This window comes from Pteropus medius, unplaced genomic scaffold (genome assembly GCF_902729225.1).
Source record: "Pteropus medius unplaced genomic scaffold, Ma_sr-lr_union100, whole genome shotgun sequence".
In the NCBI taxonomy this organism is placed as follows: Eukaryota; Metazoa; Chordata; class Mammalia; order Chiroptera; family Pteropodidae; genus Pteropus; species Pteropus medius.
In genome coordinates this window covers 2,242,986-2,262,760 of record NW_024351735.1, presented here as the reverse complement: position 1 = coordinate 2,262,760, position 19,775 = coordinate 2,242,986, and the positions used below count along the sequence as shown (strand labels likewise).

The 19,775-nt window shown below is 36.0% G+C and overlaps 1 protein-coding gene across 1 annotated transcript; it reads right to left on the bottom strand.

Annotated features, from left to right (window-relative positions):
• Positions 1-1,260: 1,260 nt before the first annotated feature.
• SARAF (store-operated calcium entry associated regulatory factor) lies at positions 1,261-15,659 on the bottom strand. Its single transcript, XM_039846459.1, has 6 exons — positions 15,395-15,659; positions 9,075-9,253; positions 7,250-7,664; positions 5,307-5,436; positions 4,527-4,666; positions 1,261-2,761 (listed from the first exon to the last, which is right to left on the bottom strand). The coding sequence occupies exons 1-6, from the start codon at positions 15,495-15,497 to the stop codon at positions 2,736-2,738; spliced, it is 993 nt and encodes a 330-aa protein (XP_039702393.1). The 5' UTR covers positions 15,498-15,659; the 3' UTR covers positions 1,261-2,735.
• Positions 15,660-19,775: the final 4,116 nt, after the last annotated feature.

The following is a 19,775-nucleotide window of genomic DNA, read 5'->3' as shown; positions in this document are numbered from 1 at the left end:
ATCAGATCGAAGAACATATTCTAGAAAACCAAGAACCAATTCAAAAAGCTCATCAAGATTCTATTTCTTTAGAATCACTTCTGATACCAAAAACTGTAACAGAGTTCAACCAGAGAAACAGAACCAGCAGCAGATATATATGGAGGGATTTATTGGAAGGAACTGGCTTACACAATTGTGGGGGCTAGCTAAGCAAGTCCAAATTCATAGGGTAGGCCATCAAGGGCAAGTGCTAACTCTTCAGTTGAAGCTACCGTCCATGGGCAGAATTTTTCTTCTTCCAGTAAACCTTAGTTCTGTTCCCCAGGCCTTTTAACTGATTGGATCAGGCGTACCCCAAATCATCAAGGATAATCTCCTTTAAGTAAACTGACTGTACCTGTTAATCACATCAACAAAATACCTTCACAGCAATACTTACAATAGTATTCGATTGAATAACTAGGGACTATAACCTAGCCAAGCTGACACATAATACTGGCCACTAAATCCTACTAAATCAGAAACTCTGGGGTAGTGCCAAGCAATGGGTATTCAAAGCCCTTCAAGTGATTCTGATGCTCCTTCAAGTTTGAGAACTTCAGGGCAGGAAGAAGTAATATTTGACCCTTTTCCCTAAGAAGCTCAGCATAGTAAAAAAGATTTACTTAAAAAGATAATTACAATGTAATGTACTAAGTAAATAGTAAAAGTGTGTACATCGTTTAAGGAAAAGCAATAGATAAATTTAAGCCAGTCTTGGAGGATAGGCGTCAGAATGTAAGAGATTTCTATTGAACCCTCATGTAAGTAAAACTGTAAAGCTGGTTTTTAGCTTCTTTCACCTCTTTCTCCTTTTTATGTTCTCTCTCAACAAGGCACACCAAACTCCCAGTCGAAGTAACCCACTTTCCTTAGGTACCAATCCCTATTGTGGGTCATCGACTTCCTAATGGGACCCAGTTCCACTGTCTTTTATTCTCTAAGTCTAATATTTTGGAGGCGATACCTCAGAATCATTTCCATAAATAAGAAATGTAAACATACAACAGATAAAGAAGGAACACTGTAGTGGGAGTGGGGTAAGTAGGTCTTAAGTCCTACACATTCAGCTTCTTTTCCTCCCTTCCCTCCAAGTAGCCTCTGAAAGAGCCTCAAAGAACACCCAGGATTCCTGAGCAGTCTGAAAGCTGCCAATTTAATCGACTTTACATTCTCATTAATTTTGCATAATTCCAATGACCTGCAATAATGTGTTCAAAAATAGAAATCTGAGCATACTGTTTTAAGAACATCAAATTTAATATGCAGATCAATATAATCAGCCCAATCTACAGTTTTAAATTAACATTTTTACTTTGCTTTCCATGTAAAACATACTCAATGCAAGATTATCAACTCCTGTAATAAAAATAAATAAATAAAACCCAAAATAAGCAAATAGGGGAAAGGCAATAAACTGATTTTCTTTCATTCCATATCTTTTTACTAAGGAGAAATGGGGTAAGGATTTAGTGCAACAAACCTAAGGAAAAATATGTTTCTTCTGTGACATAAATTAAAACGTCTACAAGTTTTACTGAAGAGGGATAGTTCTATTCACAGTACCCTTTTGACTACTCCCTAAATCACATTTTTAAATATAAATAAAAGTTTGTTTTTCAATGATTCCTAAAAGGTAAAAATGAGGCCCTTGGATTATAGCGCTTAACTAAAACAGATTATACAACCTTTGAAGATTAGGAGGCTTGGAGATTTAATTATTCTTTTTAAAAAGAAATTTTTTTAGCAGAGGCTTCCTCCCACATCATTTCTAAATTATTTTTTTGAAAACATTTACCAAATGACTGGTAGCTGAGGCAAGATTACCATGGGTAATTATTGTTTAGGGAAACAGAATTTCTGCATAAATTCCTTTTCCTTTGGGAAAAAAAGTTAAAAAGTAACATCAATTTGTGTCAAAGTGTGTAGAAAGAATAAGAATAAAATCTCTTGGGTTTTTTTTTCCATCATTTTAATGCAAGACTGAAAAAGACTGCTACAATATTTGAGATTCCAGAGAACTGCATGCTTTTGCTATTAAAAGACCTTTGATGAAGCATCTGAATTTACCTCTTAAGAAATGTATATGAGGATTTCAAGAATTTTTGTCAGCACACAATCATTCACAACGACTTTCTAGATATTTATTTTTTCTACCTTTTCCGTAAAAAGGTAATTTCCTCTTCTAGCACCCCAGTACCACTGAAGGATTCAAAGCTCCTGAGTTCAAAAGTGATCAAAACCCACAGGTTAGTTTAATTAGTAGTCCAAAGCTAATTCTTAAATGTTTGAAGAACAGCAAACACCAAATACCAAATAGATTATTATTGTTTCTATGAGATAATAGCTCATCAACTAAAATCAGATCGAAATTTTCTGTACTCAGTGTCTATTGGTCATTCTTAATGCTTTTCATGGCATCACGGGTTTTAGAAATTAACACATTTTCAGCATTCTATAGTAATTATCACTTTCAAAAACTGTAATAAACATCTGCATGTTACACTAAGATACAATTTTCCACATAAGCATTTTGTCATATTATCAACTCTTATTAGTCTCCAATAATAGAATACAAAAATCTATACAGGACAAAACACCACAGAACTTTTGACTTTCCCCCAGCTGTCAGCAGGTAGCACTTTTTTTTTAAGAGAAAGTAATGAAAAATCAGAAAATTTGCATTCGATGTTTGACTTCAACTTTTTGCTTTCTTATCGTCTTCTGGTACCACCATATCCTAAATGAAAAGAGTAAAATTTATATTAGTTTTTAAAAATGCACTAGAATTGTTTATAAAATTATAATGGTAATACATTTTATTGTTAGCAAATGAATGAGAGAAACATGAGGGAAAGAGAGAATGAGCACCTTGGTGGAACTGGGCTATGCAGGACACAGTGTATTGCTTCCCCACAACAGCCCTTACCCATCATCCAACCATCAAGTCTACTAAACTCACATATCCTTGAAGCAAATAACTGTCAGTGAGGAAACCAAAGATGTGTTCTATGGTGGCACCAGTGTGGTACAGGCAACGAGCAAAGTCTAAGCCAAAAAAAAGCAGGGAGGCCAGTGGAGCCTAAGTCATGTCCTATCACCTCTCACAACTCCAACAGTAAACACAAGTAACCTGAGGAAGAGTTATCAACTTTCAAAGGCACACACAGGTGCACGTCCTAACATAAAGGTTACAAAATGACAGTGTTCCCAACTGGAAAGTTTTTTTTTTTCAGGTTTTTCTTTAGGTTATTTGGTAGTTTCATGATTTTCTTTATGTAAGTCCCATATATTTCTAGTTAATATTTATGGTTTTTTACAATTTTTGTTTCCACTGAGAATGAATTTTCATTTGTCATGTTGTGCCCTATGTAAGTTATAGTTTTATATATTCTCTCAATCACTACACCTCACCTTTTCTCCCCAAAAGTAACCGCTATCTTAGCATATACCACCACAGATTAGTTTTACTTATTTTTAAACATGTATATTTATAAAATATAAATGCTGTAGTTATATTGTATATATTCTTTTGTTTGGTGTTTATTGGTGGACCTATGCACATTATTGCACATAACTGTTTACTTACTCTCACTGTTGTGTAGTATTCCACAGCATAAATATAACTCAATTTACTCACACATCTACTGCTGATGGATATTCCTGTTGGAGGCTATTATGAATAGGGATGCTATGAACACTCTTCTACTTACCTTTTGGTGTAGAACCATATGCATTTCCATTGCTATACATCTGAGAGTGAAACTGCTGTGTCTTGGGTATGTTTATGTTCAATTTTAGTAGGTAATACCAAACAGTTTTTCAAAGTAGTTGTATCAATTTATATTCACACTTACATTTCAAAACATGTAAGTATATTCTATCCATTTTAAGAATTAATCATTATTCTATAATTTCCCCCTGCTGAAGACAAACTCAGTCCATAGCAGTATATTACTGTCTCATTACCCACTACCTCCCATTCCTTGCTAATTGGCTAGATGTTTAACTCCAAATTGTTGTTTTTTAATATCATTTCTTTGTGTTTTGCAAAATGTCCTCTTAACAACTACAATAAACATTATAATCAAATTTTTGACAATTACTTAAAGTATGGCTCAATACACTTTTTATAGAGTTTTACTGAATTTAAAAAGTTCAAACTTCTACCTAGAAAAATCTATTTGAAAACTTAAGGGATCCCTAGGTATTATAGAATTAAACATACATAGAAAAATCCAGGAAAGTTTTAATTAAAACCTTGGTTAGTGGTAGAAATAAGTATAAACCAAACAAGTTGTATATTTTTTTAAAGAATATTCAGAGGAGAGATAAAATAATAATTTCAAATTATATTTTAATCTCATTATTTCTGCTATTAATATTTCTTATGAGAATACCAAATAAAACCACAATTGCTAAATATATAATCATCTTCTCAAGTTCCAGAACTACTTCTATATTTTACTGCTATGTAATAGAAACTTTTGTATTTTTGCTCTTACCTGATGCCGTTCTTGTTCTTGTCTCTGAGCTTGAACATGCCGAATAGCTAGCTGAGCCTCCACGAAGCGGTGAGTTCCACATGCTGGAGTATGAGGAATAAGATGGGTAGTGCCATGAGTCTGAAAAGGGTGTTGCTGCTCTATAAAGACATAAGTGTGTCAAGTATTTTTCTTGTGCCTTTAATTTTTAAATATCTTCCTATTCCAAAATTATTAAGAAGAAAAAGTCCTTATCAAATGTTTTTCCTTAATATTCTAGTATATTAGAGTTAACATGAAATAAATACTATCTTATATTTCTGATATTGTTATGGTCATTGCCACAGGAAAAGATAGGGATAAGGACAAAAGTCTTTTTCTGTATTTGCACTCAAATAAAATCTAAATTAAACTACCAATAATATTGAAGATATTCCAAAATCTGGCTCTAAGTCTTTCTAGCCTTGCTTCTATCATTCTCCTACCAAAGAAAACTAACCATTCTCCAAAGGTTGTATTCTTTCTTGCCTTCTTATTTTCTCATATATCAAATAAGCAGTCTTTTTCCTATCTCATATTATCTATAAGGATGACACAGGAGGAAACGCAATAAAAGAAAATAACATACACAATATTGATCAAAGCACATAAAGTGTATACCTTCTTCATTCCCAGAGAATCTAATAGGGTAATGTCACTGTAATTTATTTTCCTTAGCAAATCCAGTCAAATTGTAAACAAAACAAAGAACTCTGAAGAAAAGTTGAATTAAAGACCAAGTGAGATAAATGCAAAGCCTACCTATTGCTGCCAAACAAATATCCTAATATTCCTCCAGTTCCCAAGCCAGTCCAGAATCCTGGTCCTGAACTTTCATATCCTTGTTGTCCTGTGAAAGCACTGCCAAAACCAGAAGTTGCACCATACGGTCCTAGAAATAAAAATGATTTATTATGTATCCTCATTTAAACAAAACAGCCTACAAAACCAGAGATAATATGACATTTCAATTATTTCATCTGTACTATTTAAGAATACTCAGTTCTCAACTTATAAACAAGTTGTATTCAAAAAATCTAACTAAGTAGCACTTTTCCCACAGACATAAAACAAGAGGGATATATTTTATGATTGCAGGATCTTCCTAAAAGGGCACATTTGCTCCTTAAGATCAGCTAGTAGGTGACATTCCCACTTGTCAGAGTTACTTTCTGCATTGTGAACATCTCTAAAAGCTTCAGGTGATAGCTATACTTGAGTGTCTAATGGAAGAATCCAAGTGGAGGCAGCCAGATATTTGTATCATTTGAGAAGTCAGGTCTTAAAGGGACCAAAAAAGTATCTTCTTCTCAGAGGAAGTTTTATAAAATTTACGTATAATATACAGAAAGGAAAGTGTGCTAACCTTACATGTACAGCAAAATAAATGTGTATCTATGTACACACGCATGTAACTACACACATCGATAAAACATTTCTAGCACCTGGAAGCTCCCTCATGACAATTCCCAAATACTCACCCACATCAGAGGTAAGCATTACTCTGATTTCTCTCACCATATTTTAGTTTTATCCATCCCTGAACTCTACAGAATCACACAGTAGGTACCCTTTTATGTCTATGAGAATCAACACCACTATTGTATATTTTGGGTTTTGGGGTTTTTTAACTGATGTATGGTATTCCATTGTGTGAAATCACAATTTGTCTCATTCTAATGTTTAGGGACATTGTATTGCCAGTTTTTGGCTATTGTGAAGAAAACTGCTATGAACATTCTTGTGCATGTTTTTTTAATGTACATATGCATGTATTTCTCTTAGATGTGTATCAAAGAATAGAACTGTTGGGCCATAGGGCAGGCATTTGTTTAGTAGGTATTGACAGTTTCCAAAGCATTTTACCATTTTAACTCCTACCAACAAGTTCCAGTTGACTACACCTTGCTATTACTTAGTACTCTTTTTAATGTTAGCCATTACAGTGGTTATATGCTGGTAAATGAATTCAGCATTGTTTTAATCTTCATTTTCCTCAAGACTAATTATGCTGAGCACCTTTTCATATTTTTATTGGATATCTGGATATCTTCTTTTATTATAAAATAGCTGTTCAAGATCTCTGTCCATTTTTAAAATTCAGTTGTCTGTCTTTTCTCAGATTTGTGGGAGTTCTTTATATGTTCTAGATACACATACTTTATTAGCTACATGTTGGATATTTTTTCCAAATCTGTAGCTTGCCTTTTCACTCTCTCAAGGTTGTCTTTTGAAGACTAGATGTTCTTAATTTAAATAAAGACTAATTTATCCCTCTTTTATGTCTGGTACCTTGTGTGTTCTAAGAAATTTTTGCCTATCCCAATGCCATGACAAATATTTTCCTACATTTTTATCTAGAAACTTAATTGTTTTACCTTTTATGTTGAAATCTATAATACTTACTAAATAAATTTTTGTGTATGGTGTGAGAAAGAGTACAAAGTAAATGTCTATTACCAAATCTAATCATGTTTTTCTGATTTAGATTATTTACAATTTAATCATGCATCCTTAAAATAGTAATCACAACTCTCCTTACGGAGAAACAGAACAGAAAAGATAAAAGAAGTTGAAAGTAAAAAATAAAATGAGAAGACAAATCTGCTTTGGTTTTCCAATGCAACCATTTTCTATTTCAGAAACCGCACGGTATTCATTCCTCTTATCTACCCTACCTGTTGCCACTGCCTAGGCAAACGTACCTGTGAACTCTGACTTAAAGCCTGGGGGAGGTCCTGCTGAGTTGGTGAATCTCTGATAACGATGAGAATATGGAGGATACTCAGAATATGGTGGAGGAGAATCTTGACCATCACTAAGGAACAACTTATAAACTCCAAATGCAATAGCAAGTAGCACCACAATGGTAATCAATCCACTGATGCCACCAGAATTTGAGGAATAAAACTTATTATAATAATTAGAGAAAGAGTTAAAGCCATGGTTTTTTCCAGACTCTCTCAATTTCTTCAGGCCAACGTCTGTGTAATCTAAGTCATATTCCAAGCCACAGGAACCTCTTAGTACATACTGATCTTCAGAGGATTCATAGCCTTCACAGCTCACCACAGTTTTTCCAAATTTGTACGCAACATCTAAATCAGTCTTACATTCCCACTGTGAAGAAAAGTAGAAATAGGTTATTAGAACCAAAAGATTTTTTTTTCACTTAATATGTATCATTTGGACTACCCAGCTGTCATAAACCAGCAAAACTGATAACAAAATTCAGGACAATGAGTATTTCTGTGCTGGGAGGAGGGCAAGCTAGGGGCCTCGAAGATCTTGGTAACATTAATGTTCGACTTCTTAAGCTACGTGGTGGGTACATGGAGTGTTCATTTTATTACTATTCCTTATTGTTTACATATAGATGTAAGAAATTATTTTGTACATATTAAGTACTCCCTAATGTATAAATTTTAAGCAAATTTTCTATATGTCAACTTTCTACCACTGTTTTCCAAGATGTTTCCTTTAAAAATAGAGGTTTTTAAATTGTTAAGGCTCAAATACCAGCATCATATATGAAGACCTGATTGCTATATATAGCATCAGAGACATCATATAATCTTCTGAGAAAAACTTTCCACACAAATTTTTAAAAACCATTGATTAACTTTTCCAGGGTCCAATCCTATAAGTAATTCTCTTAAGATTTTTAATAAGATATTTCAAAAACTGCAAAAAGAATTGATGCTGGCCTCAAACTTTCCACCTTAAAAAAAAAAGCCTAGGCTTAGTTTAAATTCTGTAACTATCGTCTGAGCTGAATAGGTAATATGCTTCTTTAACAGCATTTAAAGAGACACAAGCCAAAGTAGACTTGATTGGTTCTATTGTTTTTCTGTAAGTTTTTCTGCAGAAGACAAATTTCTTCTTCTCTCCAATTTCAAATATGCTATTTTAATTTTTATAACAGCTTTGAGATATAATTCATATACCATAAATTCACCCATTTCAATGGTTTTTAATATATTCACAGAATTGTGCGACCATTACCACAATTTTAGGATCATTTCATTGCGCCTAAAAGAAATCTCGTATCCATTAGCAGTCGCTCTCTATATTCCCCCAAATCTCCTAGCTCTAGGCAACCACCAATCTGTATCTATGGATTTCCCTATTCTGGATATTTCATGTAAATGGAATCATATAATATGTGGTCCTAAGCGACTGGCTTCTTTCCCGTTGGTATTAAAGCTTTGAGGAATGGCAGAAAAAAGACAACTAGAAATCCTCTAATGCCCCTTTCCCCAAGCATATGAAAAGTTATGAAAATTTACTACTGTCTTAGAAACAAGCTATAGTATAAAAATTACAATGAATATTTCCAGGCCTTAAAAGCAGATCGTTTCTTTTGGAGGATGTTTCTTCCAGAGAATGAATAACTGATATATATTTCTATGTTTTAGGTTAACCTGAGATTTTCTATATATGCTTCCTCAAAACAATGAAAAATGCCCCAATAAACACTTTATTGAATAAAAATCCCATTTAGACTGTCACCAACATAATGAATATTACCTGTACATCATAACCATCCCAGCCTTTGTTCTGACACTGAATGACTTTTGGGGTATAAGAATCACATCCTGCTGTGCCTCCAACACATTTCAACTGTGGGACAGGATCCAGCCTACGGGAGGTGGTATAGCGGTCATAGTGGAGGGTAAGAGCTTTTATATCCCGCAACAATATTCTGTCTGAAACAGCGAAAACACAGATGAAGATAGTAAATATTTTGTCAAACACAGAAAGTCATCCACTATTTCATATGAAATACTTTTCAAAAGTATTTTTCTCATCTTCTGAGAATGACTAATAAAGAAAAGATGAAACAATCTCCCAAAGCCATTCTAACAACATTCAGGCTTTTTGCCCCAAATTCAGGTGGTCACACCTTTAAGGCCTCCCTTCATTTCAGTCTGGATGGCCCCCAAAACTGTTTCTATATCACAAGTTCTACATAATTTTTGCAAAATCAGAAAAGTCCATTAACCTTAAACATACTATTATACAACATTAATGGTTAACTAAAAATGGCAAAAAATATACAGCAATGTTCCTGAAACACATTTAATGTCAACAACAAGCAAATGGATTAATAAAATTCTGGCTCAATCATACTGTGGAATATTCTACAGCAGGTAAAATGAGTGAACTAGAACTCATGTATCAGACTAGAAATAGCAAAAACATTTTAAGTAAAAGGCAAGACACAGCATGTTTAGTGTGGTAACTTTACATAAACCTTGAAAACCAGCAAAACAGTGCTACATATGAATGTCTGTGTGTATATATAATGACAATATGAAAACATGCACAGGAATGATTCCACACCAAATTCAGATGAGTATCTCTGAGGACAGATGGAGAGATGATACTATTTAGCTCTCTATCTCTAATGTTTTATTACTTTTTTTTGGCCAGGGCGGGGAGGGGGGCAGATTTCCTGCAAGTACTATAAAATGTGAAGATTCAATAAAACTGTGAGGTGAATATATGGGTGTTCACTGTATACATGTTTAGACATTTCACAATTTTAAAAGTTAAAAATATTTAAACTATTTTATAATTTTAAAATCGTATTGACAAAAAAGTTTTAAGTGTAATAAGTCAAAACAAAGAAATTATGTCTGGCATTCACATATATAAATGAATTTTAAAGTGAAAATTAAGTCTCGACAGGATAGAACAGGGGTCTGCAACCGCCCCTCTTCCACCCCAGGCCGTACAGCAGGAGTTGAGCAGTGGGTGAGCAAGCGAAGCTTTATCTGTATTTGCAGCCGCTCTCCAGTGCTACTAGCATCACTGCCTCAGCTCCACCTCAGATCATCAGGCATTAGAATCTCATAGGACCACCGGTCGGTCCCTGGTGGCAAAAAGGTTGGGGACTGCTGGCAATAGAAGAAAAAAATGGAGAAATGTCTTCAAAAACTCTAAAGGAAAAGTTTGGCTGGGTATAGAATTTTAGATTGTCACTCAAATTTTCAGGCATATTGGTATGGTACCAAGTAACATTACAGAGGGCTTTGTAGTCACTAATGTGACAAATTTAACTTCACGAGAAAGATAAAAATCACTTTACTCCACCAATTTTGGTATCATTAATGGTAGAACAAATTGATATTATAATACCATCTGTAATATAATCCTCAAAGGTATTTAATATGAATCTAATCAATTCTTTGATCTAATCTAATTAACTTAAAATACATAGAAGAAAGGCCTTTTGAGCCACACCTCTCTTGCTCAGGCCCACTTCAACGTCTGGAAGTGTACTTTCCCTTCTAATAAAGCTTTTCTACTGTAAAAAATATATAAATAAATAAATAGATAGATAGATAGATAAATGAATGAATGAATGAATGAATGAATAAAATGCATGGAAGGAAAAAAAAAACAAGCTAAAACACCACCAAGAGAAAACGGAATCCAGAAGGTAGGATATTCTAAAGGAAAACTGGCCCAAACTCTTCAGCAAAAGAGTAGCATGAAAAAAGAAACTGTTCTACATTTAAAAGATGTAAGGGATAATTCAATTAAATGCAATGCATAGTCCTGGATTGGGTCCTGGTTCGAGCAAACTAGCATGGACATGTTAGAGACAAGTGTGATATCTGAATATAGAATGAGTAATTAGTCGATATTAAGAAATTAGGATTAATTTTAAGTGTAATGTTATTTTTACTACATGATGAAAAGTTCCTTTAAAAAAAAGATAAATACTGAAGGATTTAGGGGTGGCTTGTTATGATGCCTATGCTTTATATTATATTTCAACATTAAAAAAAAGAGTTGAAAGAAAACCAAGAATATACAAAGACTGATAACTTTCCAATAAAATTTAAAACACCTTTCTCAAATTCCTCCAGTAGATGAAATGAGTATTTGGCTTTTCCAGTATTTACATGGAGGTAGACAAGAAGGTAGAGAATGGCTTCTGAGTAAACATCAGTCTGATACACTTGGTACAAACAAGAGGGGGAAAAAAGCATTTCATTTAGAGTTTTTGGAACTACAAAATTCAAGAGAATTTTCTAAAAGACAACTTTGTTATAGTAAGAGAATTAGATAAAACAGCTGGATGTTTTATCAATTACCAAGTCAACAGCTTTTTCTATACCTGTAATATACTATCAGAATTGAAAAATGTAAAGCCTATTTCAAATTAATGACAAATTAAATACATACATAAAATATCTAGAAATAAACTTAAGGTCAAGATGTGATCTTTATATATAAGACCTAATAAATTTAATGCACTTCCAACCAAGACCCCAGTTGGGTTTTGTTTGGTTTTGTTTGCAAGTGGAAAGAAATTATGTTAAAGGCCCTATAGAAAAATTAATGTTTGTAAATACCAAAAGTTTTTTGAAAAAGAACACATTGCTTTACCAGATAATAAAGCTTACTATAAAATTACTATAATCAAAATAGTATGGAATTGGAACAGAAATAGACAAGGGAACTGAGAAACAAAAGTCTAGTAATAAATATTGAATTCCCACATATATGTAGGAGTTCAATATAAGATAAAGTAGGCTATTTAATATAGTAGAAAAAGAATGCCTTCTTTAATAAACGACACTGGCATAACTGACTATACACAGTTAGAAGAAAATCCACCTAAAGCTATATAAAAACTTAATTCCACATGCGCTAAAAATCTAGAATTTCAACTATATTAAAATAAAATGTGCTATATTAAACCCAAACTCCTCATAAATAAAACAATAACAATGAAATGTTCAATGACTTAAAAAGTCAGAAAGTATTATTAAACTAATTAACAGGAATAATTATAACTTGAATTTATTGTAGCAGGGTTGAGATAATGCAAAGAACACTGCAGTCAACTCTCATCACGACTGCTTATATGACTGGCCAAGTCACTTAATTGATCTGTATAAAAGTTTACTCGCCTATAAAATTAAGACAATAAATCAACCTTAAAATTGGTTGAGCAGCTTAGATATGATTACTAAAATTATCTAGCAGAATATTTGAAACCTGATAGGTAATAAAGTATGATATTACTTTATTAAATATTACTAAGAACATTTATGGAACTATATACACATGGGATATTATTACCATAACCCTACAGCATCTTTCCTCCCTAGAGGTCCTAAAGGTCATTATGTTTTGTGTCCCTCAAAATTCACTTGTTGAAGCCCTGATCACCCATGTGATAGTGTCTGGAGGCAGGGCCTTTGGGAGGTGATTAGTTTTAGATGAGGTCAAGAAGATAGAGCCCCCATGATGGGATTACTGCCCTTATAAGAGGAGGAGACCAGAGCGCTCTTCCCTCCCCCTTTTCCTCCCTCTCCCTCTTTTTCTGCTGTGTGAAGACAATAACAAAAAGATGGCCATCTCCAAACCAGGAGCAAGCCCTCACCAGACACCCAATATACTGGCACCTTGATTATTAGACTTCCCAATCTCCAGGATGTGAGAAATAAATGCTTGTGGTTGTTTAAGCCTCCCTAAGACCATGTTTCTAAGAACCAAATGCTTATACCCATATCCCACTAGTTACATCAATCAAGAGTCACATGAAGTTCCCTGAAGTCCCAACTCATAAATCGAAATCCACTTGAAGTACCAAACTTGATAAATAAAACCAAACTCCCCCAAACCTGATTATCTCAGTCTTCCTACCTCAGGAAATGGTAACTCCACACTTCTGGTCACTCAGGCCAAAAACCTTGGCATCATCTTTGTTTTCTTCCCCCGTCTAACCCTATATTGAATCCATCAGTGTATCATGTCGGTTCCACCTTCAAAACAAGTGAGAAGCCAACCACTCTCACCAACTCCACTGCTCTCTCCTGGCCCAATCCATCACCACTCTTGGAACTTACTGTACCAGCAGCCTCTTCACTGGCCTCCCGGCATTTCCCCAACCCCCTACAATATGTTTTCCACAGAGCAGACAGAATGAGTCTTTAAAATACAAGTCATAGCAGGTCATTCATGCTACCTCTCCCTTCAGGTTTCTGATCAAATGTCACCTTAACAGTGACATCTTCCCTGACCAACATGTATTTTGAAAGTTCCCACTTCTGCCTGCACTGCCTGTCCTCCTTATCCAGTTTTATTGTCCATACCACCATTCACAATACTTATGTAAATAGATAAACATGCTATTTGTCTACTGTCTATTTCTCAATAGATGCAAACTCCTTGGGGGACAAAACACTCAATTTTGTTCACTGCTATATTCCCAACATGCAGAAGAGTGACTTAAATACAAACTAATTCAATAAAAAATTTTGAAAGTTTTAGGTAATCTCTTTCGAACTGGTACAATTTTTTTCCCCACACAAATTACTGCTCTGTTAGCTAAAGATAAAGAAGTACATTCAAAATCAAACAAAAGACAAATTAGAAAGTGATTATTGCTTCACTAAAGGACTTGATAAAAGTTAACCCAATAAAATACTTTCATAAAACAGTTAAAGTAAATGTAAGGTAAGGCAGAATTTATAAAAATCAGTTGTATCTACTCTGCAAATATTTTGGTGTTTTTTGTTCCAGAACAATAGTTTCATAGAGTATGCAGACAAAGAGCTACCAGGAAGCTGTTCACCATTAAGTTTGGTTCTCTTTTTTTTATTCCCTGACTCTTCATCTGTAAACTTCTTTTTTTTATTGAAGAACTCATTGAGGAGTCAACTTCATGTTTCATTCCAGTTTTTAAATTACAATTCTTATCAAAGTCTCCTTTTTATATACAACTTTCTAAGGAATATGTAAGAAAATGTACATTTAAAATCCAACTGTTTTTTTAGTAATAATAAAACATCCACATCAAATGCATTACTCAAAGTCAAAAACTTGCAAGTAGCACCTTCTCTCTCATTTCAGCATTTAGGAATACAATAGTAAATTACAGAAATAAATCTGTTACTTAAGTTCAAAAACATAGGCATTTCCTATTACCAAATCACAAATACAATATTGGTACACTTTACATCATTATTCTTAACATCTTTACTCTTCAGAACAAAAATGAAATTTTAATTGTTTAAAAGTCATTTTTTAATTCCAATTTAACAGCACGTGTCATTCATTAAAAGGAAATCTGTATGTATGTGATATATACATATACGCATATTACAAGGAATATTACTGATCTCATAAAAAAATCTTGAGATAATTCTAATAACAGTATTATAAAAGAAATTTTTCCCTAAAAATCACTTATCATGTCTCATCACAAAAAATAATACCAGTATTTTTTTTAATTCTAGACCACGGTAAAAAAAATAAAATGAGAAAAGCTGGCGTAGCACAATGTACTTCACTGTAATGGTCAGAATAAACAGCATGAGTTCTGCTTGCATAAATATATGATTCTGCTAACCTACCTACAAGATTTAATGCCCTGTCCACTAAGTGTGACTCAGAGACTGCTGGTGTCAGGGCAACTGCCAGCCATAGCAACAGGCAGCCATAACAACAGTCAGCGACGGTCATGACAACAAAGAGATGCGCTAGTGAGTGTCGTGAGTGTCGAACTTTCCAGCCAGACTCTGGGTTGAGGGCTGTAGCCCAAGAAAGGAGAAGGTGGACAATTCTGGGAGTCCAGGGAAGGGAGAAAGGAGATGTAAAGAATACTGTCACCCCGCCCCGCCCACTCTCCAACAGTTCCCACTCTCCTGTAGGACGTCTGGGAAGAGGAAAGGAACCAAGCAGGGCACAGACGAATAATTACGGGAATGAAAAGGAATCAGGGCTGAAAGGCTCAAGGGGCAGCGAACGGAAATGGTCGCCTGCGGAGCCTCTCAAGAGCAGGCTGAAGGCAGCAGAAACAGGAGAGTAAGGACAGCACTCACCGGCGTCGTTCCAGCCCAGGGTAGGGCCCGCGATCAGCAGAAGCAAAAGGAGGCCGAGGAGAGGACTGCGGCGGTCCGTTCCAGGCCCACAGGCCGCGGCCATGGCGCTCGGCTAAGATGGCGCGCCGCGGCCAGATATTCGCAGGCCGGAGCCGGGGCTGCGGAAATCCGCGCGCTGCGGCTTTGCGACACAGCGAGCTCCGGCAGCTGAGCAGGAAACGTCTCTAATCACAGCCGCAGCCGCTACGAAGGTCACTGCGCGGGTCTCGCGTCACCGCTTCTGCGGCGCGTGGGGGAACATGAGTGGACACTGCCGGCCCCGCCCCTGGAGCGTCGCGCGGTCGTGGGCGGAGCGCCACTCGGGGCGGAGCCAATGGCGGGACGCAGAGGCTGTGGGCGGGGCTGAGGACCGCCCTCAGGAGATTGTTTGTGTAGGTGCTGCGGTTGGAGTGAAACCATCACAACGCGAAATCTAAGACGTGTAGTAAGGTTATTTATTTCCAAAACCTCAATATCCGTCCCCAGGAAAATTACAATGCCTTATTCAACTTTATGTCTTCAGCACCTACCATAGCGCCTGGCACATTATTCATGTTCTGTTACTATTTGCTAAATACAGAGACGATTCAAGAGAAAGGTAGCATGGAAATACATTGTCTGGTTTCAGAAGCTCAGAACCTTTACATAGTTCCTTATAGGCGGTAGCAGTAAGACTTACAAAGTATCAGAAGGAAAAACTACTGCCTAAATAAAGAACCAGCTAGAGCAAACAGTTCTAAGAGTGCAAAGACATTATCCCTGAGGTATGATATGCTTGGGTTTCTCTCATTCATTCAACATAAATAGGTTGAATGCCTAATATATATCAGGTACTTCTTTAGGCATGGAGGATACAGCCAAGGTTCCTGTACTCATGGAGCTTACTATATTGAAGTGGGATAAGACACACAAAACTAATAAATAAAGATAATAGGTAGTGATAAGTGCATTGATGAAAATAAAACAGGGTGATGCAATAGAGCCGGGGAGGTGACTTCAAAGAGGACCTTGCTGAGGAAGGGATTTCAAAAATTTGAGACTTGAATCATGAGAAAGAACCAGCCATAAAAATATCAGGGAAAGAGCCTTCAACACCTGGTGAAGAGTGGATGCCAAAGCTCCAGCTTTGTGTTTTGAGGAACATCATTCACTAATTTGACCAATACCTTTATATAGTGAGTACCTAGTAGTATCCACCAGACATTATTATAGGCACTGGGGATACAGTAGTGAATAAAACAAAATTGGAGGGTGGGAGTGCGGAGACAGGGGAGAGGCAAACAAGGCCAGTATAACTTCAGTTAGCTGAAGCAAAGTAAGTTAGGGGAAGAGTGGAATAAGAGAAGGTAGAACAGTGGTGGCTCGTAGTGGGAATAAGCAAGACTGGAATAAAGATTATAGAGAATTCTATTCTCGACATGTTAAGTTTGAGGTAGGCATCCAGGTAGACATATCGAATAGACTCTTGGATATATAAGTCTGAATTTCGAAGCTAAAGTAAACTTGGTAGTCATGGTATCAAAATAAAGACGATATTTAATGCCACAGGAGAGATACAATGCATAGGGAAGAATTTAGATATGGCGGTAGCAATTTGTGAACCTTTGTTGGATTCTGATTCAAACTTTAAATGACACTTATAAAACAATTTGAAATTTGAACACTGACTTGATATAAGTGACATTAAAGAATCATTTTTCAGGTGTGATAAATGTCCTGTGACTATATTTTTAGAAACATGAAATATTAAAGATGAAAAATTATATCTGGAATGTCCTTCAAAATAATATGGACAACATAATATGGAAGTTGGGGGGAAGAGGATGAGGAGTATAGATAAAACAAAATTGACCATGTGTTAATTGTAGAGGGTAGCTGACGGTACATGGAAGTTCATTATACTATTTGACTACTTTTTTATTTATTTAAATTTTTCCATAATAAAAAGGTTTCTTTAAACTAAAACTAAAATCTTCTTTGAGGTTTCTTTGACCTGATCTGTAAGAGTAATTCCCAATTAACAAAATTGTGAGGAGGATTAAATCAGGTAAATATTTAAAGCACCAGACACATAGCAGCTGCTCAATAAACAATGGCTCTCTCACTCTTTCTCTCACCCCCATCCTCATCTGAACAGGAAGCCATCTGAATGAAAAGTTTTGAAACTATGAAAGATCAACTATTGAGTAAGAATATTTAGAGAACGTTTAAAGGATATAACATTAACTAATGTTTAGGATTCACTTGGCAAAACTGAAGAAAACTGACATTTTCAGTTATTTTCAAGCTTTAGTTTGCATAGGAAATCTTTCGGGGTGCTTGTTAAAATTTCAGATACCTGGGCTCTACCCACAAAAGTTCTGATTCAAAAGACCTGGAGTGGGACCCAGAACTTTGCATTTTTAGGAAGCATTCCAAAGAATTTTGTTGCAGGTGGTCTTTGAAATACATTTGGAAACACTGTTTTTAAGGTCTCAAGTGACTCTAGACAACCTCTTTAGACCAAAAACAGTCCTTAGGGTAGTGAGTATTTTCTTCCCAGAAATACTGTGAATCTTGTGGAAAAGTCAAAGGAGCACAATCTCTTAGGATTCCATGACCATGGAAACAAAAGAATATAGAACCCCCTAACTCAAAGAATAATCCCAGCTGCCCAGAAATGTCATCAAGGATGAATGTCTGTAATCCCAACCCATTGTATTCACAAGGGGAAATTAAATGGCTGGCAGTTAACTCTGACATTTGGGCTTGTGGAAGCTCCCAAAGGCTTCCTAAAATGGGATCTCTTCCCAGAAACTGAGCTATGAGCCTATGAGATGAGAAGCTAACACTTCCCAATACCACCACCAGTGATTTGCTCTCTCTGCTATGTTACCTCAACCATTCCTGCTTTCAGGGATGGAATACTGTGAAACAAAATAGTGGTCACTACTTAGGATTGAATCATTATACTTCACCAGGAATTCTACCTCCTCCTGTCAAGATGATTGGGGAGAAGAATGCATACGCCTGCTTCATTTTAAGAGAAGATAGCTGGTTGTTCACAGACTGTCTGAACAGCAACATTTCCACAGCATATGTTCAAGTCTGTCTTATGGTTTTGCTACCACGATGCTTCAGTGGAAACTCTTCATAGTACAGAAGACAGCAGAACTTTTTACACTAACTTGAATATAAAAAACTTCTACTCCACAAGACACCTATAGATTTATTTGGGACATTAAACCTCAAGAAGTGACCTGTTTAAAAAAATGTAACTCAACCCTAGAAGTAGTGGAGGGAGGCAGGGTGGACAATGCCTTTAGCTTTCCAGTAGCTCTTTAAGGCATATTGGAAACATCTCTTCTAACCATTCACTCAAGGTTTTATATGCCCTTTTTAGTCTGATGGCAGAAAAAAAAGTAAAAATTCAAACCTTATGTCACCTATCTCTACCTTTATCTTTTTAAAACTCTTCAAAAGATTCTCATTTCTCAGAAGTGGGGAAGGGGCTCTTTATATAGGACTCTGCTGTACAATCATGATGTCCACCGCAAACTCTAACAATCTCACTGGCCTCCTCTCTCCAGCAGACCAAGATCTTGGCTCCAAGTCTGCCGCCAAAACTCACTACCCTCTACTCCTCCACAAACACACTATTCCCTCCCTGCGATGGCTTTTGCCTCTTCTCTAGTTTAATATACTTATTCATCCATCTTTGTCCCTCCCTCTGGGAAATCTTTTCTGACTGAAGTAAATCGAAGGCTTTCATAGGGCTATTTACCCACTTTCCTAGCAATTATTGTTGCAACTTCACTTTCTTGTGTCTGTCTCTCTCACTAAACTGCAAGCTTCTGGAGGACAGAAACTGTTCCTAGTTTTGCTCACCCCAACGCATAATGTGTTCAATAAATTTCTACGATGACCGAAATAAATGTATTTATACCTCTGCTTTCTCCTTTTTTCCTAACGCTGTTACCACCAAAACAATTTTAAAACCCAGTGATTCTCACAGACTTCTAAGAGGTCGGATTTGTATTAAACCCACCCTTTACTGGGTCTCGCTGCTCCCTTTTCTGGAAGAAGGGAGATCTCACCAGAACATTAGTTCTGTGTCGGAAACCGAGGAACCTAGTGCGGACCACCCAACTAGCTGTACTTCTATTTTATTACAAGGCTGGGAAAAGAGAAATGGGTATGCTTGGAAGATCGCAAAATAATCCCCCAAAGACATCACCATGCCTCTCAAAGCTACTCGCGCTCCCTCTTTCTCAAAGGATGCGGGATGTGGCGGGATACCGGAGAGAAGCTTCAGAATAGAGCTTCCACCAACTCCGAGGGGAATCTGGGGGCTGCTGTCCGC